This window comes from Psammomys obesus, unplaced genomic scaffold, assembly GCF_907164565.1.
Source record: "Psammomys obesus unplaced genomic scaffold, mPsaObe1.curated_primary_1811, whole genome shotgun sequence".
NCBI lineage: Eukaryota > Metazoa > Chordata > Mammalia > Rodentia > Muridae > Psammomys > Psammomys obesus.
This window is the reverse complement of record NW_026586550.1, coordinates 11,343,667-11,365,546: the sequence shown is the minus strand read 5'-3', so window position 1 is coordinate 11,365,546 and position 21,880 is coordinate 11,343,667. Positions and strand designations below refer to the sequence as shown.

Here is a 21,880-nt window from a genome sequence, read left to right as displayed (position 1 = left end):
TCAGTTTGTGTCTGTGTTATCTCTACCCTGCTCCTGTTGTGGTAACTTTTTTTTTTTTTTTTTTTTTTTTTTTTACTTCTAATTGTTCTTTTCTGTTTTTCTTGAAAAATAAAATAATATGTATATATGCACAGGTACACATAAAACCACCTACCTGCCTACTACTTCCTTTCTTTGCTTACATAAAAGGTAACCTACTATATGTACACCATTCTGCACCTCAGAAATATCTTAAAAGTATCCTGGTAATTGCTCTGTTCAAGTCATTGAAGACTTCTGTAATCTCCTTTTGCTTGTGTGTATGTGTTTGTTAGCATTTGTATATAGCATAGTTTATTAATTTGCCCCCCTTTCATGGATGTTTGTGTTTACATATTTTTCTACTACAAAATAACAATGCCACAAACAACTCTTTGGTGTGTTTGGTGGTTGGTTGTCAGGTCAGAGTCAGAAGGCAAATTTGAGTTCCTTTCCATGAACTTTGAACATCATGGCCACCCAGCAAAATGATGATTTGCTGATTTTTCTTGGCCTTGTTTCTAGTGAATTATTAAGCTGTTGGGCTATTGCCATTCTCACAGTATACTTTAATGTACTTCCTTTTATGAATGAGATTGAGTATATATATACATATACATATTTAAAAACATAACTCTCCCACTTTATTTTTCTGCTGTAGATAATCTTTTTTAATTTAAATTTTATTTATTATAATTGTTTGTTTATGATGCGTGTGTGTGAAAACAGACCTGCATATGCAAAGACCATGCATAGAAGGTTAGGAGAAAACTTGGGAGTTGGATCCTCCTTCCATTGTGGGTGACTCCCTTTTTAATCTGTTAGGGCCTTTTAGCCCTTGGCTGCTTCTATACACTTCAAATACATTCTCTTGACTTGTTATCTGTTTTACTACCTTGCTGTTCATAAGCTATTTTTATTTTACTGTATTGGTTAAATGCCAGTGTCTTTGGTATTGCTTTCAGGTTTAGTTGTGGTTGATTATGATGGTCCTACAACTTGAAGAACTTTATGCTTTCCCTATGCAGAGCTTGCCCTAAGCAAAATTCGGAAAAGACTTTTTGTCTGTCTCTTTTCTAAGACTGGGTTTCTTGTGTCCTCATTCTAATTTAGATTTTAGGGGACCATAAACAGACATATGCTTAGCATGTGTAGTGCAAGGCCCAGGGTTTGATTCCTCGCACCACAAAAAGATAGTGATTTTGATCAAATACAAATAAGGTACAAGTGATTGAAGACTCTTCTGTGGATTGTGAGCTGAGTGCTCACCCGCACCTGCCCATGCAGCTGTGGTGCTTGGTTCCTTCCTCAGCCTCTGGACAGGAGCTAGTTGTCAGTAACTCCTAGCAACAATGGCTGCTTGGGCACACGTGAGCCATAGCATAGTCTCTAGGAGCATCATTCAATGTAAAATTTGAAACTGCATTTTTATCATTGAGTTCCATATTTTATAAACATAATCCAGGGCTGGTAAGTTGGGTCAGTGGGTAAAGGCATTTGCTGCCAAGCTTGACACAATCCAAATTCAATCCCTTGGACCCACGTGGTGGTAGGAGGAACAACTAGAAAATTTCCTGTGGACTCCGCATGCATATTGTGATGTGTGTGTGTGTGTGTGTGTGTGTGTGTGTGTATGTGTATGTTTGCATGTGTGCAAAATAAATTTTTTTTGTTTTAAAATTATTTTTTCCCTACTAGTTTGGAAGTTGTTTGGTATGTTAGAGACAATGTAAGAAACTATGTGCGTTCTTCACTTAGGCACAAATGAATGACTGTTTTTGCTTTCCTACTGTAAGGCCTTCATACTTTCCTCTTGATATTTTTAAATTTTAACTTTAAGAGACACTGTTTTATACTGTGAAAGTCTCATTAAATTACTCACGTTCTAACCTTGATTTGTCTTTTCAAATTCCTTAGATGAGATCTCATAAGGGAAGAAAGCAGCATCTGTTTCTAGTTTGGCTGAATGTCTTTGACAGTCTACTGGGTGTAGACTCGTGGGCTCTGGTTACTTTCTCTTAGAACACTGAAGCTACTACTCTGTCTTCTGCTTTCCATTGTAGCTTTTGAAAAGCTGGCCTTGGTTTCACTGGTATTTTTTGATGCTATCACACTTTCCCCCCCTCTGGATAATTTTAGAGGTCTTAGGCTTGGAGTTCTGTACCTCACTGTGTTGTATCTAGGCTTGTGTTAGCTTAAGAGACTGTGGGCCTCTTAAGCTGTTATTGATGTGTTTCCTTGGATCTGTTCTGTGTAGAGCTTCCTCAGGTTCTGATGGATTCCCACTAGGCCTTTCTTCCACATTTCCCATCTCCTTGCTCCTTGAACCAGTTTCTGAATATTTTCATTTCACATATCTTTCATCTTACTTCACTCTTCAGATGGGTGAGTCTGTGAGTTAGCCTGTCCATTGGTTTTTTCTTGTCAAGGGTTCACTCTACTTTTCCAGCAGTCCTGCTTGGTTCTTGTTAGGTTCTTGTAGGTCTTTTAATGGTTTTTCCTACATTTGTGTTCCAAGTGTTTTCCTTAAGCATAGGAAGAAGAACTCCTGGCTTATAATCTGTTTGATAATTTCACCATCTTAATAGGTGAAAAAAAAAAAAAAACAACAAAACTTGTGGTTGGTTATTACTGATGGATCCTTTCTTAGTTATTTTTAACTTGTGGCATTTCCCTAGGAAAATTATTTGAGGGATTTTCTGGAGACTTTGAGGTGAAGGGACATGTCCCATGCCAGCAGAAACAAAAGGTAGATCTGCTGTAGGAAGGACAGTGGAAGTTTCAATTTAAGGGAACTGAACTGATAGGTAGTCTTCACAGTGACATTCCTAATCCCTTTGAGTCATATTCTTTTTTAGTATGGCTTTTATTTGTTTATAATTTTAGAAGATAATGTAGTGCCACCGTTACATGACGCCCTTTAATTTAGCTCAATCATGAGTGTGTGTGTGTATTCAGAAAATAATGCACATTTAAGGACAAATAACTGACTACAAATAACCTCTTATAAGCTTTACTCAAATTTCTGTTACCAAGTGGGTTTGGGGGCCAGTTATACAGCATTAAAAATATTATCTGTATGTCAAGTGCATATCATTAAGGCTTCAAAAAAAGTCTTTGGTGTTTTTTGAATTTCAAGACTTGGATGAAAGCTGGGGCCAGTGTATACTCTTCAGTCAAGTTCTCTGTCCCATCTGTGTGGTTGGTGGGGTGCAGGTGAGAAGTACATCTCTCAGGACCTCTTGGTTTGGCTGGTAGGCAAGATGAAGGTGCTGTTGTGTATTAGATACTGTGCTATGTGCCTCCTTGTCCTCTAGCTTTTAAATACATTATACTGAGACTTGGGACTAGTGATATTGGTGAGAGAGTTCACTCGTGATTGAATTCCATATGTCTAAGGATTAAGAGTCTTAAGTTTTGTTTACTTTTTAGCAATACTAAGTTCCAAGGCTCAAAGAACATCCCAGACTACTGGGACCCTACAGCCCTGCCGGACCTGGGATTTAAGGTACGGGATTTACATACCTTGGAGCTAGACAGAAAGGGTTCTGTAGAGATTGATGAGTGTGGAAAGAGTGCTTTATTCAACTGTGGTGTGTAGTACCAAAGGGTAGAGATGCATGTGGGCTTTCTGTTCTGTTTTTGTAGATCTTGGGCATTTTAAGGCTGGGTGATTTTGTATGGGTTGACTGTAGCTCCCAGGGAAAGGAGGTGAGTGGTGTGAGGAGGTGAGTGGTGTGAGGGGAAAAGATAAAGCTGTGACATTCGCTAGGGTGGGCAGAAATAAGGATCTTCCAAGCAAGGCTGGACTAATAAATCTGCTTGACTAAGAAATATAAAGAAACACGGGAAATTGAGAGGGGGAGACACTAGACAGCAATGGACAGAGGTAGCTCATTTGAGGTCTGCTTTCTGGGAGCATACTGTGCAGCAGAACACTGTCCTGACGTATGTCCTCTACTGCTCTGTCAGTATGAGGCACATTGGCTGATTTCCAATGCTGGGAACTCATCCTGACATCCTGGAGACACTTAGGATGGGTGGCTTAGGCACTACCTGCCTGCCTGTGTGTGGGTCATTTTCAATGTGAACAAGAGGGAAATTACTGTACTTTGTAAAGATTCCATATATGGAGAGACTACATCTCAGGGAAGAGGGACCAAGCCCTCACTCTTTGGCTTTATCCTGAAGTTATGGATGTTCCTAGTAGTCACAAAAACAGTTCATATATTTGAGTCATAGGACAATAACATATGAAATATATTTTCCCCATGTAGAAGATCATTCTCAGTTCTTCCTCAGAAGAGTATCAGAAGGTGTGGAACCTCTTCAACCATACACTACCTTTCTACTTCGTTCAGAAGATTGAGCGGATCCAGAACCTGGGCCTGTGGGAAGTCTACCAGTGGTATGTGTGACTGATAGCTCTCTTCCTTACTCTGCTAGCTGATGACCAACATGCCCTGCCTCTCCAGGACAATCAGAGGCAGCACCGTACTCTCCCAGGGCTGTTATGTGCCATGAACTGTCTGTGTTCTCTTACTTGCTCATCCTAAGGCTGTGTGATGAAGTGGCCCTTTGTAAAGATGAGGAGACTAAAGTTCCCCTAGCACAGGCCCTGTTCTCACTGTGACTAGCAAAGCCAGACTCCACTCTTGTCCATTCTGACTCTCTGAAGATCAGTGGTACAGAGCAAGACAGTTCGCTCACACCATCAGCCTCAAGAACTTAAAGCTGTAGCCAGAGAGTGGGGGTACCATCTGTCCATCCATCCACCCACCCACCTATCTGTCTGTCTATCTATTACTTACATGAGGACTGGTATGCTCGTGGTCACCCAGCATTTCTCTACATAGAGTAGAAATTCATCATGGCTCTCCATGATGCCCTAGGGCCTGCTGGCTTCAAATGGGCCTGGGACAATATCATAACATTCTGCAGTGGTGGATAAAGCCCCATAGTAGAGAGGGGAGGATGGGCTCTGAAGGTGAATGCCCCTGTAGCAACCTTACAACTTTACTTCCCAGCTTCCCAGGGTTAGTTCCACTCAGTAGCTGGGTGGAAGAAGACCCCATGAATGCTTCTGAGAGTGGTTTTGCTTTTAGAGCCTTTTGTTATGGAGGGGAAGCTTTGCTTTTGTTCATTGACCTTGCCACCTGTGCTCTGTGGCTTGAGCCTCTAGGGACTGGCCAGAGCAGCCACAGCCAACTTCTAGTCACATGACATTTAAAAAAAAAAAAAAAAAGAAAATGGTGAGTTCAGGGGGCTGTTCTTTGGCGATTAGCACCTTCTTTCCTTAACATGCATGCTCTACCATTCTAGGCAAAAAGGGCAGATGCAGAAGCAAAATGGGGGGAAGGAAGTAGATGAGAGGCAGCTGTTCCACGGTACCAGCACCAACTTCATAGATGCCATCTGCCAGCAGAACTTTGACTGGCGGGTCTGTGGTCTGCATGGCACCTCATATGGCAAAGGTAAGGCAAGGGTGGCCTTCACCAGTACTTGGGAAACTACTTGAAGGCAGCCTTACAGAGGCTACCAGAGAAGCCAGCCAGCCCATGCTGCCAGCGACAAGTGCATGGCCTCTGGCCTTGGTGGGCCCACTCCCTGAGCTGGCAGTGCTCTGGCTTTTGCTGTTATATGTGATCAAGAGCTTAGTCAACTTATGGCACTTGAGTCTTGCCTTACTGGGGCTTATTTCCTGTAGAATGGAGCTCTGAGAGGTAGTGAGAGTTGGAAAAGGAGAGCAACATGTTTCTAACCTTGCTGAGTACTCTCCGCTGTGCCTTACTGTTGTCCTTAGAATAGAAATCTGAGAGTGTCATTCTATCTAGCAAATGAGCTCTCCTAGCATTTTTTTCTCTTGGTCATTTAAAAACATTATTTGGTAGTTATTTCAAACTCCCAGGAAGCTGTGTGCTTATATACTTGTACACAGATGTCTTGCATAGCTTGAATGCACAATCCTCAGTTTTAATATGTTGCCATGTTGGTTTTTATCACCTTTTTATTTCTGAACCATTTTCAAGTATCTGGTATCTCTGGTACACTTTCATCCTTCAGTACTGATTAAGAAGGCTTTTTTTTTTTGTTTTGTTTTGTTTTGTAGCCACATTGTAGTAAGCAAATGCAGAAAATTCAAGAATCTGTTTGTTAGCCAGGCATGGTGGCACATACCTTTAATCCCTCTCGGCAACAGGAGTCAGAGGCAGGTGGATCTCTGTGAATTTGAGGCTATTCTGTTCTGCATATGGAGTTCCAATAAAGACTCCATCACAAACAAACAAAAAGAAATCTGTTTGTCTTAACTCCATGGACTACCTGTTTGTCAGTTTCAGTCTGATGTGGTTATGTTTGTGTGATCGACAAGCTAGTGATAGGTTTGTGAATCCCATGTTAAGAGAGTAACTTCTAGTTTAGCTTCCCATTAGAAAAGAGTTGCTGCTGGTGTCTGTAGAATGGTTCGCTAAGAATAGTGTTACTCATTTTCCATGTCATGCAAGTAAGGCTGGGTGGGCCAGCTCCATTCTATAGATAGGAAAATGACGTCTAGAACTAAGTATTGACAGACTTTTTAGATTTTCAGTGGATTCAGAAGTGAGAGTCGGAGTTAGGTGACCTCCTTGGATGCCCTGCCACACAGATAGGTGTTGATGGCCTTCATGAGTAAGGAATAAGGTAGAGAACTGGAGTGGAAGAGGGGGGTGTCTTGTTGAAAGGGCAGAGACTACTGGCATAACCCCGGATGTGCTCTTCAAGTACCCTGTGAAGCTTGTCTGTCTCGTTCCAGGAAGCTACTTTGCAAGAGATGCTGCCTATTCCCACCACTACAGCAAATCCGACACACACTCCCACTCCATGTTCCTGGCCCGGGTGCTGGTGGGAGACTTCGTCAGAGGCAACGCTGCCTTTGTCCGCCCTCCAGCCAAGGAAGGCCAGAGCAATGCCTTCTACGACAGCTGTGTAAATAGCATGTCCGACCCAACCATCTTTGTAGTTTTTGAGAAGCACCAGATCTACCCCGAGTACCTCATCCAATATTCTACCTCCTCAAAGCCCCCAGCTGGACCCTCTATCTTTGTTGCCCTGGGCTCCTTGTTCAGCAGCCGACAGTGAGTGTGGCCAGGACACATTAGGCCTTAATGGCACATCTGTCTGGAAGAGCTGTTCAGAAAGTCTTTCTTATTTTAACAAAACTTTTAATGAACTCTTGTTTAATGTTGGCTTCTCAGTGAAGTTACCTTTTTTTTCTCCCTCCCCAGTGCTGGGGATGGAACCCAGGGCCTTGTGCTTGCTCGGTAAGCACTCTACCACTGAGCTACACCCCCAGCCCTTTTAAAATGCTTTTATTATGAGGCAGGGTTTGCTAAATTACATTCTGCCTCAGTCTCCTGGGCAGCTGAAATTACAGGCCTATGTTACCAGGCCTGACTTGAAGCCACAAACTTAATCTCTGGCTGATAAAAGTTTCAGTTTTTAGGTCCTTTCAGGTTGGCTTATGATCTCACCAGTAATGATTGTGAGCCCAGGTTTGCCTTTTAATAATGTTAGCATTGTATTTTAACTCTTGATTGACTTTGATGTTTATAAAGACCAAGCACAGAATTTCTACGTACTGTTTTATGGATTTGTTAAAACTTTAGGAGTTTATGTCTCTGTAACAATTCTGGTTTTGGAGGGTTTTGTGGTCCATTTTGCTTTTTGTCAGAGTAACATAGTGGCCTTTAGGGAAGGGAACTAGAGGGATGACCTCAGCAGTCACTTTTGCCCACTGCTTTGTCACTAACCCAGGCAATTTTTGGTGTAAATGGAGCACAATTCCCTCTGGCAGAGACATAGACATAGATGAGTGTCCCCCTGAGTCCTGGGCTTGGCCCACAAGTGCCTGTACCCAAATCCCTTAAGCACACTGGACACCTTCCAGGTTTGGATTTTATGTCCCAATGAGATTGCCAGTGCTGCAAATGTCACATGAGAGTATGGAAATAAAACACTATCTGGAGTAGATGAAGACTGGAGTTCGTTTTTCAGTGTCTGTTTATAGAGAGTACCAGGCCCTTTCCTGGGTGTTGGGATTATCTTGGTCCTGTGGGCTAATAGAACCACCTATAGTGGTTTTAATGCGTACTAGGCATTTGTTGTTCAAGGTTTTGGAGACTAGGAGGTTAAAAATCAAGGTACCTATAGATTCACGGTAAGGATCATTCCTCATAGCTGGACATCTGTGTCCCAGGCCCTTTATTATATAAGGGTGTTAATCTCACTGATGAGAACTTTCTGCTCTGGACCTAATCACCTAGAGAACCTACATTCCCAAACCATCACCAGTGAGTACAGTGTCCTTTAACCTGTGATATTATAAGTTTATTAGAAATTTCCAATACATCTCTTTGCCCTTACTTCAGAAATCAAAGCATAATGAGTCTTTAGAGCCACTTTGGAGACTGAGTGTCCATACTCATTATTCTCTGAAACCCATGAATTACAAGAAGCTATAAAGGTCAGTGCTAGTGCTGTCAGGAGCATTTACCTGAGTGTCCCTGCACTTTAGAATACTTCTGCCCGGAGGCCAGGACTTCCTAAGACACCATACTCTCTTATGTAAATACTCCTTTATTTAATCTCAGTTCCAAGAAAACCATGCTTTGAACCACACTGGCAATGTCAAAATGAAGCATGACATTTATTAAACATTTAGGAATTATGACATCAGTAACTAATGCTCACATGCCATGTACTAATCATCCTAAGATAACGGTATCTTTAAACATTTCATCTCCCTTCTCCCCGCTGAGAGGCTTTTGTTTGAATCCTGGGCACCCTTTAACAGTGATCTGCAGATGTTACCATTACAAGGTGCTCCGTTTTTCCCATGTACCTTCTAGGTCAGCGTGACACAATCTTGATGTAGACTCCATTTTTAGGGCCTAGGGCAGATCTGGAGTCTACCTGAAGTGGAACCTAAAGTAGAGTAAATTAAAATATTCATCAAAGTTAACCATATCCACCAGAAAACTTCTTTCACCTGAAGCTGTTGGCTGGGAGACAAGACCTTTGGGATCAGAAGGAGCCAGAGGGGGAGTCCCTGGCTTCTGAAGGGAAAGCTGCACAGCCTAAAGTCGTCAGTGGCAGCTATGAGGTGCTGTTGTACTGAGGGTGATGCTAATAGGAAAATACAGCCTGGGGTAATGGGCCAGCACTAAGCCCAGCACAAAACGTTCATTCATCTCCCTTAACCTGGAGGATGGGATGGAGGCTGCTGTTTTCCTCATACTCTTCGATCAAGAGATAGGCTTCCTTGAGGGGAGAGGGACTAGTCCTGGCCCTGGAAGGGGCTGATGGACTGTGGGGCAGAGAAGCATTGTGGGCCCCATCCTGGAATACCAGACCCTTACCTGGGTCTCAGGGCTAGCTTCAAAGTGGAACTTGTGTAGGGCCTGGAGTAGCGTCAGCTTGACCACCAGCAGCCCCAGCCGCACCCCGAGGCAGCTCCTGGGACCAGCTCCAAAGGGCAGGTACATGAAGGGCCTCTGCTGAAGCCAGGCCTCTGCTGTGAACCTATAGGTCATATGAAGGTTACAGTTGGCCTGAAATGCCTGCTAAATCAGTGGTTCTCAGCCCTCCTAATGCTGTGACCCTTTAACATAGTTCCTCATGTTGTGGTGACCCCCAACCCTAAAACTATTTAATTGCTTTCATAACTTAATAACTAATTTTGCTATTGTTATTAGTAGTAATGTAAATATCTGCTGTGTGGGATATCTGACATGTGAGCCCAAAAGGGGTTGAGACCCACAGGTTCAGACCCCTGATCTGAAGTCCCATTTTTGGCTGAGATCCCTTTGTTCCATCAGGGCCAACAAGATCCTGTGTACAGGACTGTCCTCAGGGCTCTGGGTAGCTGGTAGCCTCTGACCACCATACCTTAGTACTTCTCCTTGGCACTTTGTCTTGGCATTTAGTCTTGTTCCATTCAGACAGTCACTGAGTGTACCCTCTCACCTCACCTAGGAAGTCATCATTATCCAAGTGTGTGGTAGGCCAGGGCTACAATCTGAAATCCCAGGGCTTGACCAACATATCTTGACCTATCATGCCTCCCCTCCCCTCACATTGGACCACACAGCGAAATTTCTAGGCAGTTTAGATCCTTCACATCCTTGAAGCCGCCTCAGGGACCCAATCTGCTATCTCATTGAAAACTGGCATCTGCTTCCCCACCACACTGGCTTTGCTGGTCAGGATGTGGGAGGCTTGAGCCCCTGGAAGCCTCCAGATTTGGACTGCTGGCAGAATGGTTAGACTTGCTATCAGATCTCATCCCTAGTTCTGTGGAGACTGGCACCAATCTGTGCCAGCCAGCTTGCCCACTTTGACCACGTCTGAGTTTGTGATCCTGGGAGCCCCACAGCTGCTGTTTCTGGTTATGAATCTTTGTCACATTTGTAGGACCCACTGAGGTGGGAGATGCTAGTTAATCTGAGTGTCACCCCCTGAGCACATTGTAGAGGTGGGCTGGGCTCAGGTGGCGTCAGTAAGAGGAGAAGCACAGCTACTCCTTACCTGCCTCCCTGGGGGGTCATAGAGGAAGGAAAAGTGATGACTCTAACAAGGAGCAGGGCATGAGGGCTACCCAGATATTTATACCACAGAGCCTAGACATGAAATTGACAGTGGACCAGAACCATGTCCATGAAAGGAAGAGGATCCAGGTCTACTGGATCTCATGAATTTAGGCTTAAAGGGCAGCTATGCTGATATGGATGCACTGGGTGGAAGGGATGTTTTGTTGATTTCTTGTGCGCACACAAAATATAACCATGCAAGGTGGAGAGATGGTTCCATGGTTAAGATCATATACCATTCTTGTAGAGGACTAGAGTTTGGTTCCGGGTACCTGTGTTGGGCAGCTCCCACCTGCCTATAGCTCTAGCTCCATGGGACCTGATGCTCTTCTGCCCTCCATAGGTATCTATTCTCATACGCACACAATATACATAATTAGAAATGAAATCTAAAAATCTGAAACAACAACGGCAACAAGCAACCCTACCTCCTGTGTCCTGCCCTCGACAAACAAAAGATAGTGGTCCTGTGTGAATTATTGTTGTCATGCTAGACCTCTGGATTCAGTTTTTTCTTTGGAAACGATGCCACACAACCTATCTGAATTGGTGTGATCCTTGTCCAGGAATGACTATACCCCTGTCTCCTGGCTGCTTACTCCACAGCAAAATTTTTATCCCATACCCTCACATCCCTCAAGGACTCCTGTTCTAGACAGAATTCACTTACCTTTCAGGATTAAGGGTCTCAGGGTATGGCCAGTGCTCTGGGTCATGGTGTAGGGCACCCACAGCTATCTCCAGCACAGTACCTCAGGGATATGCTGTCCCAGCACCACACAGTCCTGTGCTGCCTCCCGTGTGAACCTGTGGGAGACAGATGCAGGAAACCTTGCCATGTGCAATCAGGTAGGGGCTTCAGGTTGTCACGGGGCCCAAGATGGGGTGTGGAGTGATGTTGGAGACAGGGGATCCAGCCCTCTTCCCAGGGTGAACCATACAGAAACCAAGCTGTTGTCCCCCAAACCCTCTACTCCCAAGGAGCCTCCAGTCTCATGTCTGTGACATGCATGGCTGTTGGAGATAATGTGTCATCCATGGGCTGAGCGCTGGAGAGCCCTCCATGTACCTGGGAGTTGCAGAGGTGCCTTCCGGGGGCTGTGTTCAGGCCAAGCTACTGCCTCTCTTGTTTCCTCACTTACAGTTAACCCTCCTCTTATTACCCCTTTCACTTCATGTCCTCTCATCTGGTAGCAGAGCCCTGTTGTCTGCATTCTGTCCCTGTCCCCCACTCCATGGTTGGTCCTCATGATAAGATTGTGAAAATAGTGGGGGGCCCATCCTGTGGACCTGCAACCTACATCTTAACTTAGCCCATACGTCCCTTGACTAATGGTGGATCGTTCATTAATGGATGATCCTGGTTGGCAACTTAACTACATCTGGAGTTAACTGGAACCCAACGAGCTGGATACACTTGTGAGCTACTTTTCTTATTTGAAATGGGAGTTATTTGAGTTATTTGAGATGGGAGACCCACCTTAAACCTGGGCCATACCTCTGCTCGCCACCAACGTAAAAGGACATGGAAGAAGTAAGCTTTGCTTTTTGCCTGCTTGTCCTCACTCTCACTGGCAAGTTCATCTATCCTGTTTATGAACCATTGCTTCACTGGTGTTAGAACCTGTTTCTTCAGGATTCCAATGCAGATTGAAAACCTTTAGCTGTCTAGGACTTCCCCGGGACTCCAGCACAAGGCTGGGACCGCTGAGACATCCACTCTCATGGACTCAACAACTCCCAGAGTCTTTCTCTTTCAGGAGACAGTTGCTGTCGGCCTCCTCAGACCACAGCCGTAAGCCACTCTAATAAGTCCCACGTATGTATATTTTCATTCTATCAATTCTGTTGTGTTAAAAGAATCCTGACTAATAACAGCGATATTTCATGGAATAAAGCTGTGACTAGGAGAAAACAGATCAGAAACCAGGAAGCTGGAAGCATTTTGGGATGCACAGGGTTGCTAGTTTGGAACGGATAGCTGGGACTAGGATCATGAGAAGGTAAGGGGGCGAGAGCTGCCCTACAGCATGAGGTATCTGCCCACTCAGGCTGCATGGAGTGTGGAGCCAGGGCTGTGAGACCAGAGCTGGGTCTCTGAGCCGCCTTTACTGGCTCTCCCCCAGGAGCCTGTCTGTGATGACTGTTGTTGGTTCTCGGAGTTCTATGTCTTGTCTAACCACAGCTTCTTACAACCATTACTTAAGAAATGCATGAATCCTGTTGTTCTGTTCAGAAGACAGTGTCCTTTGCTTTACAGAAGCTTTTCAGCTTCATAAGGTCCCATTTATTGATTGTTGCTCTTAGAGCCTGTGCTGTTGGTGTTCTGTTCAGGAAGTTGTCTTCTGTGCCAATGAGTTCAAGGCTCTTCCCCACTTTTTCTTCTAACAGGTTTAGTGTGTCTGGTTTTATTTTTTCTTTTCTTTCTTTCTTTATTTTTATTATTAGTTGCATTATATTAACTTTGTATCCCAGCTGTATCCCACTCCCTCATTCCCTCCCAATCCCACCCTCCCTCCCTCATCTCCTCCCTGCCCCTTTCCAAGTCCACTGATAGGGGAGGACCTCCTTCCCTTTCATCTGACCTTGTTTTATTAGGTATCTTCAGGACTGGCTGCAAAGTCCTCCTCTGTGGCCTAGCAGGCTGCTCCGACCTTGAGGGGTGGGGAGGTCAAAGAGCCTGCCATTGAGTTCATGTCAGAAATAGTCCTTGTTCCCTTTACTAGGGAACACACTTGGATACTGAGCTACTATGGGCTACGTCCAAGCAGAGGTTCTAGGTTATATCCATACATGGTCCTTGGTTGGAGAAACAGTCTCATATAAGACCCCTGTGCCCAGATATATTTGATCTTTGTGGAGCTCCTGTCCTCTCCAGGTCATATTAACTCCCCTTCTTTCATATGATTCCCTGTACTCTGCCGAAGGTTTGGTTATGAGTCTCAGTATCTGCTTTGATACACTGCTAGGTAGAGTCTTTCAGAGGCCCTCTGTAGTAAGCTCCTGGCCTGTTACTTGTTTTCTCCTACATCCAATGCCCATCCCATTTGTCTTTCTAGGTGAGGATTGATCATCTTACCCCAGGTCCTCTTTCTTGATTATCTTCTTTAGGAGTATAGATTTCATTATGTTTATCATATCTTATAGGTCTAAATAAGTTAGTATGTACCATGTGTGTCTTTCTCCTTCATGGGATATTTCACTCACAATGATCTTTTCAATCCCACCATTTGCCTGCAAATTTCATGATTTCCTTGTTTTTAATTGCTGAGTAGTATTCCATTGTGTAAAAATACCACAATTTCTGTATCCATTCCTTAACTGAGGGACATCTGGGTTGTTTCCAGGTTCTGGCTATTACAAATAAAGCTGCTACAAATATGGTTGAGCAAATGTCCTTGTTGTGTACTTGAGCATATTTTGGACATATACCTAGGAGTGGTATAGCTGAGTCCTGAGGAAGCAGTCTTTCTAATTGTCTGAGAAAGCGCCAGATTGATTTCCAAAATGGTTGTACCAGTTGGCATTCCCACCAGCAATGGAGGAGGGTTCCCCTTTCTCCACAACCTCTCCAGCATGTGTTGTCATTTGAGTTTTTTATTTTAGCCATTTTGATGGGTGTATGGGTCCCAGGGCTGTTTTGATTTGCATCTCTCTGATGGTTAAGGATGTTGAGCATCTCTTTAAGTGTTTCTCTGCCATTCTATATTCCTCTACAGAGAATTCTCTGTTTAGAATTCTCCATTTTTAATTGGATTGCTTGATTTATTGCTTTTTAACTTCTTTAGTTCTTTAAATATTCTGGATGTCAGCCCTCTGTCAGATAAAGGGTTGGTGAAGATCCTTTCCCAGTCTGTAGGCTGTCGTTTTGTTCTGACAACAGTGTCTTTTGCTTTACAGAAGCTTTTCAGTTTCATGAGGTCCCATTTATTGATTGTTGCTCTTAGAGCCTGTGCTGTTGGTGTTCTGTTCAGGAAGTTGTCTCCTGTACCAATGAGTCCTAGGCTGTTCCCCACTTTTTCTTCTAACCGATTTAGAGTATCTGGTTTTATGTTGAGGTCTTTGATCCACTTGGACTTTAGTTTTGTGCAGGGTGATAAATATGGATATATATTCATTTTTCTACATGTAGACATGCAGTTGGACCAGCACCATTTGTTGAAGATGCTGCCTTTTTTCCATTGAATAGTTTTGGCTTCTTTGTACAAAATCAAGTATTCATAGGTGTGTCAGTTTATTTCTGGGTCTTCTATTTGGTTCCATTGATCCTCCTTTTTGTTTCTATGCCAATACCATGCAGTTTTTATTACTATTGCTCTGTAGTACAGCTTGAGGTCAGGGATGGAGATACCTCCAGATGATCTGTTGTTGTACAGGATCGTTTTGGTTATGTTGAGGTCTTTAATCCACTTGGGCTTTAGTTTTGTACAGGGTGATAAATATGGATCTATTTGCATTTTTCTGCAGGTAGACATCCAGTTAGACCAGCACCATTTGTTGAAGATACTGTCTTTTTTTTCCATTTTTTGGGGGCCTTCTATTCTGTTCCATTGACCCACCATTCTGTTTCTATGCCAGTACCATGTAGTTTTTATTACTATTGCTCTGTAGTACACCTTGAGATCAGGGATGAAGATACCTTCAGATGATCTGTTGTTGTACAGGATGGTTTTGGCAATTCTGGGTTTTTTGTTTTTCCATATGAAGTTGAGAATTTTTCTTTCAAGGCCTGTAAAGAATTGTGTTGGTATTTTGATGGGAATTGCATTGAATCTGTAGATTGCTTTTGGCAGGATGGCTATTTTCACTATGTTAATCCTACTGATCCATGAGCACAGGAGATCTTTCCATCTTCTGATATCTACAGACTGGGAAAGAATCATCAACAACCCTATATCTGACAGAGGGCTGATTCCAGAACATATAAAGAACTAAAGAAGTTAAAAAGCAACAAATCAAATAATCCAATTAAAAAATGGGGTACAGAGCTAAACAGAGAATTCTCTGTAGAGGAATATAGAAACACTTAAAGAAATGTTCAGCGTCTTTAGTCATCAGAGAAATGCAAATCAAAATGACCCTGAGATTTCACCTTACACCCATCAGAATGGCTAAGATCAAAAACTCAAGTGACAATACATGCTGGAGAGGTTGTGGAGAAAGGGGAACCCTCCTCCATTGCTGGTGGGAATGTAAACTTGTACAGCCCCTTTGGAAATCAATCTGGTGCTTTCTCAGACAATTGGGAATATGGCTTCCTCAAGATCCAGCTATACCACTCCTAGGCATATATCCAAAAGATGCTCAAGTACACAAGGACATTTGCTCAACCATGTTCATAGCAGCTTTATTCGTAATAACCAGAACCTGGAAACAACCTAGATGTCCCTCAGTTAAGGAATGGATACAGAAATTGTGGTACATTTACACAATTTACTCAGCAATTAAAAACAAGGAAATCATGAAATTTCCAGGCAAATGGATGGAACTAGAAAAGATCATCCTGAGTAAGATAACCCAGAAGGAGAAAGATACACATGGTATATACTCACTTATAAGTGGATATTAGACATATAATATAGGATAAACATACTAAAATCTGTACCTAAAGAAGCTAAGCAAGAAGGAGGACCCTGGGTAAGATGATCAATCCTCACTCAGAAGGACAAACGGGATGGACATTGGAAGGAGAAAACAGGAAACAGGACAGAACCTACCACAGAGGGCCTCTGAAAGACTCTGCCCAGCAGTGTATCAAAGCAGATGCTGAGACTCATAACCAAACTTTGGGCAGAGTGCAGGGAATCTTATGAAAAAAAAGGGGGGGATTGTAAGACCTGGAGAGGACAGGAACTCCACAAGGAGAGCAACAGAACCAAAAATCTGGGCACGGGTCTTTTCCGAGACTGATACTCCAACCAAGGACCATGCATGGATATAACCTAGAAACCCTGCTCCGATGTAGCCCATGGCAGGTCAGTATCCAAGTGTGTACCCTATTAAGGGAAACAGGGACTGTCTGTGACATGAACTGATTGGCTGGCTCTTTGATCACCTCTCCCTGAGCGGGGAGCAGCCTTGGCAGGCCGCAGAGGAGGACAATGCAGCCAGTAGTGATAAGACCTGATAGACTAGCGTCAGATGGAAAGGGAGGAGGACCTCCCCTATCAGTGGACTTGGAGAGGGGTGTGGGAGGAGATGAGGGAGGGAGGGTGGAATTGGGAGGGAATGAGGGAGAGGGCTACAGCTAGGATACAAAGTGAATAAACTGTAATTAATATAAAAATAAAAATTTAATAAAAAAAGAAAGGAAGCAAGCAAGCAAGAAAGAATGCACGAACGCCATTCCCTACAACTTGCAAGCCCAACACAGCTCTCTTGAGTTTTGCCTTATTCCCGTGGGCCAGGCTAACCTAACTGGCTCTACAAGTCTATGGCCATATGATTCCACCCTTGGGGCTGAGCACAGAGAGCACCTGGGTCTACTGAAATGTCTTGTCTCTTCTTTCGGGTCCTTGCCTAGTAAGGTAGGACTCAGAGTAAAGCCACCGTTTGCTTTCAGTAATAGAAACAAAGCCAACTACTCTGTCCAAGCTTGAGGTAGAACAGACAGTTGTCAACTACTGAGTCCCTTCAAGCCCTTTCCTTACCTGTAGCCACCACATCCCAGCCTCTTCTCTACTTGTGCCACCACTGGAACCCACAGTCCAAACCCTGTAAAGTCCTTGCCTGACTACCCCACCCCGAGCTTCTCTTCAGGGTGCTGTTCTGCTTTGGGACTAGAAATAAGCTCTGGAAATCCAAGTAGAGGCAGAGTGCAGGCCCGCTTTCCTTACTTTAGGGTGCAAACGTGATCTTTAGCCTTTTGATCTTGAGAACAGCCTCTTAAGGGTTCTGTCAGATGTTTATAGAGAATGTTAAAGCAGGGGGTAAAGCCTTTTCTGGAAAAGGGTGGAGTTACAGGTACTGTTTTCTCATTATCACCGCCTTCCTTAATATTCTCTCTAACCACAGCTGGGACTGTGGTGGTCTATGGGTTTCTCTCTAAATCTACCTGCCTATCTCAGTACGCAAAACCCTTCCTCGTCCTCCTCACTTCAGAAGTTTCCCATTTGCAAGCGAAGCGAGGCATGGGTGCCCTCTGTGTGCTTTGCGCTGGGGTGTGTAGGTACCTTTCAAGGACTGGTTTCTGGTAGGGGTGCATGGATTGTTCTCAAATTTCTTATGCTTTCATTCACAATCAAACTTCTTCTAATTACCCCCAGTTTCTCCCATTTCCTTTCCTCCCATCTGGTGGTCCATCCCTGCTGTCTGGTTTGTCTCCTCCTCTCATGGATGGTCCTCATGCCAAAATCCTCAAAGGTGTTGGGTGGTCCACCCAATGGATATCCGGCAGCTCTTATTTTACTTGGTCTTTCTGGGCCACTGACTGTCATTCATGAATGAAGCTGTGACTAAGAGAAGGAAATGGGAGACAAGAAATCCGGCAAAAAATCCATGTCAAAGGTCAGCCACAGGACACCTTCCCTGTGTAGAAAAGTCCTGGTTCTGCTACATGGCCAGGATACTGGGGGATGCAAGCTCCTTCCATCTGCCCGGTTCCAGCTCCCATATCTGCTCATTGCTGCACTTCACTCAGTAAGGGCCTAGAATCAGTGGAAATCCTTCGGGGCTATAAATACTTAGAGCAATATAGAAGAGTGTCTAGAATAAGGGTGTGTGTCCTATAGCTGCTCTGAGAACTCTTGAGTATTCTAATGCTAGAACTGGTCTTGGTGAGGCTGGTTTGTTTTTTATTATTTCATTGTGAATAGACACATAAAACATAAGCTACCATTTGGACCAGCTTCAAGGACACAGTTCTGTAGTAGAAGTATGCCCTCTGTTGGGCAGCTCTCTCCCCAGGCCAGTGGTCCTCACCCTTCCTATCACGGAGACCCTTTAATACAGTTTCTCATGTTGTAGTAACCACCAACCATAAAATTATTTTTGTGGCTACTTCCCAGCTTGCAGGGAGCCCTACATGCTGGTCCTGGCAGATTCTAGTAGGGACAGAAAGGAGGAGCATGCCATGTGTCTTTTGGAACTGAAGTTGGAAATTTCATATTCCACATACTAGCTGTATGTAATTGTAATCTTGCTACTGTTATGAATTGTAATATCTGTTTTCTGATGGGCTTAGGCAAACCCTGTGAAAAGGTCATTTGACCCCCAAGAGGGGTCATGACCCATAGGTTGAGAACTACTGATATAGAACCAGGACATCTTCTTTATCTGGTAGAAAATATCCAGCCAGATTGCTTGTTTTGTCTGAGCATGTTTTATTTTTCAGAAGTAGATTATATGCATTTGGCATGTGAACATAACATTTCTAGAAGAATCCCAGCTATAGTTTGAATATGAAGTGTTCCCCCAAAAGGGGCATGTGTTTAAAGCTTGGCTCTCAGTGCCTTGTCCGCAGGTGGGTCTTTAGCGGAGTCATTGGATCATGGGGCCTCTGAACTTATCCATCGATGGAATTCATAACTTAGTGGCATTGGAAACTAGGCAGTGGGCCTAATTGGAGGATGCAGGTTGGGGGCCTGCCATAGAAGGATCTATCTTGTCCCTAGCCCTTTCTTCTCCCTCTTGTTCCTCTCCCTTTTCTCTCTCTCCCTCTCCCTTTTTCTCTTTTCCTCTCCTTCCATCCTCTCCCCTTATCCCTCCTTTCTTTCTTTCTATCCTCCTTTTCTGCTTTTTGGCTTTCATGAAGTAAGCAGCCTTCCTCCACCATGCCCTTCCACTGATATTTCTGTCTTCCCACAAGCTTGAATGCAATGGAGCAAGCTAACCTTTGATGGAAACGCCTGAAAGCACGAGACATTACAAATCCTTCTTTAAGTTGTCTATCTCTGATGTTTGTGGCAGCAGTGGGAAACAGACCAACACAATGCCTAAACTACCACGGTCTCTTCTGGGGAGATGTCACTGAGCCGGGCTGGCAGTTCATTTTCTTTAGCTTCTTCTGTATTGTTTAGGGTTTGTTTCTGTTTTTAGGTAGAATTGTATTATTTTTGTAATGACTGTGAAATTTTAAATAATCCTGGGTCTGGGGCATGGCTCAGTCGGTAGAGTGCGTGCCTTGCCACCACCCACACTTGAGTTTGATGATGGGTGTGTGGTGGGCATGTGATCCCAATGCTAGGGAAGAAGAGATCATGTCCCTGGGGAGCCCTGGCTTGCAGTCTAACCTAACTGATTAGACTTCAGGCCAGAGACCGACCTGTCTCACAGGTGGTGGGTGGTCTTCCTGAGGATGACAGCTGTGATTGGTCACTTCCACGTGTGCACATGTGTGCACACTCACCTGCACAACACACTCCCCCTCCCACATGCACTAAAGATAATCTGATGCTGGGTTTTTTTTTTTTTTCAAGTGATAGGCTTAAGCATTCCTAACTTCCTTAGACGTAATACAATTATCAGACAAAGTGCAGTGATATATTGCCTGTTCTCATAAAAAGAGTTAAGAGTAGCTATGGGCTTCCTCTGTTTTTTAATCTTCCTGTTCTGGGTATCTCAGAAACAGAAAGAAGCCAGGCGAGGACCCCATTTAGACCCCAAGTCTCTGACGTCCTCAGAATGTGCCTTGGAGCTGCCTCCAAAACCTGGAACTTAAAACTCAGCTAGTATGTGGGATATGAAATTTCCAACTTCAGTTCCAAAAGACACATGACATGCTCTGGTAACTCCTCCTTTCTGTCCCTACTAGAATCTGCCAGGACCAGCATGGAAGGCTCCCTGCAAGCTGGGGAATAGCTGTCCTCCTCAGTGTTGCTGGGGCTCCCGTCTGACCCATGGAAATGTGCTGAGCTCTGGAGTGTGAGGCCTACGCTGAACTCATGTTATAAACAACGACATGGTAATGGTTATGTCTTTGATACCTGTGGTAAGCTTCTCTCACAGGCAAGCCATGCTGGCATGCAGAGGTCAATGTGCGTTCTTAGGAGAACATAGAGGGACCCACAGGAGAATGAAATTCTCACTCTGTCTATTGGGAGGCAGCCTTGGCCCTCTACTTGCCCTGCTGGCTAAGGCAGCCAGGGGTTGGTAAGCTTGGGTGTGTCCGTGGAGCAGCTATTGAATGAGGGGAGGCCATGGAACTGTGCCCGAGCTGGTGGAGGTTATCACCTCTGCATCCCCCATGTTTGTGTGGGAGAAGCAGAACAGACATCGCTTTCCACATGAGGAGAGAAGCTCAGGGCAGGATGGACCCAGCCAGGATCACACAGCAGACCAGGCCAGGCCTCAGGCTGTCCCACACTAGACCTGCCCTGTGTCATGCAGCCCAGGTACTTCCTGTCCCATCAACAAGGGAGATCTTGGCATTTGGTTCCCAGAACAGTGCCTGCACCCATTGGCTATTTAAGGAGGCTTTGGGGCAGTGCCCACATGTTGAAGAGTCTGTCCATGTGGGTTTTATTTTAGAGGCTGCTCCATGTATTCCTTAATGTGTCACCTAGATGAGACCTCATTTTTATTCTTTTGAGATAGCATCTTTATATGTAGCTCAAGCTGGCCTGTAAATCGTGATCCTTCTGCCTCAACAGCTCAAGTGCTGTCTGTGTTATAGGGCTGCATCACCACATCTGGCCATGAGATGAATTCTTGATTGGATTTAGATCTAGGAAATGATTTTTTTTTTTTTTAATTTGAGATAGGTACTTACTATGCTGTCCTAGCTGACCTGGAACTCACAGAGGTCTATCTGTCTCTGCTTCCAAGTGCTGGGATTAAAGGTGTACACCACCATACCAAGCCTGAAATAATGTGGTTTTTACCAATTTATATAATTTCTTCCTGCTGGAGGATACAGCTCTTCAGCCCAAACAGTTCTCTCTTTTCAAGGAATCTCAGCAATTCTGGGAAGACCTGACAATCCTCCCCTGGCCTTCTGTCAGTCATTCCTGGGACTGGAAGATGGTCCTTGAAGCAGCCTTGTTCTCTTTTACTACTGAATGTTTGCTTTTGAATTTCATATTTACTTTTGGATTTGCATTTTGCAGTTCATACCAGCTGCCTGCAATTCTCATAGGATGAAAGCTGGATATAAATAATAATGTTGTTGTTGATGATGATGATGAAAGGAGGAGAAGGAGAAGAGGAAGAAGAAGGAAGAAGAAGAAGAAGAAGAAGAAGAAGAAGAAGAAGAAGAAGAAGAAGAAGAAGAAGAAGAAGAAGAAGAAGAAGAAGAAGAA

General features: G+C 44.1%; 2 protein-coding genes across 2 annotated transcripts in view; one reads left to right on the top strand and one right to left on the bottom strand.

Annotated features, from left to right (window-relative positions):
- Parp12 (poly(ADP-ribose) polymerase family member 12) overlaps positions 1–8,029 on the top strand; it is a 38,702-nt gene extending 30,673 nt beyond the window's left edge. Inside the window, exons 9-12 of the mRNA XM_055602150.1 lie at positions 3,451–3,526; positions 4,296–4,426; positions 5,341–5,492; positions 6,809–8,029. Coding sequence (XP_055458125.1) covers positions 3,451–3,526; positions 4,296–4,426; positions 5,341–5,492; positions 6,809–7,134 — 685 coding nt within the window. The 3' untranslated portion in view covers positions 7,135–8,029. The remainder of the gene's footprint in view (positions 1–3,450; positions 3,527–4,295; positions 4,427–5,340; positions 5,493–6,808) is intronic.
- An 875-nt stretch (positions 8,030–8,904) lies between these two features.
- Positions 8,905–21,880, bottom strand: part of Tbxas1 (thromboxane A synthase 1) — a 155,460-nt gene continuing 142,484 nt past the window's right edge. The window contains 4 exon segments of the mRNA XM_055602072.1: positions 8,905–8,979; positions 9,414–9,576; positions 11,314–11,398; positions 11,401–11,450. Of these exon segments, the coding sequence (XP_055458047.1) occupies positions 8,905–8,979; positions 9,414–9,576; positions 11,314–11,398; positions 11,401–11,450 (373 nt within the window).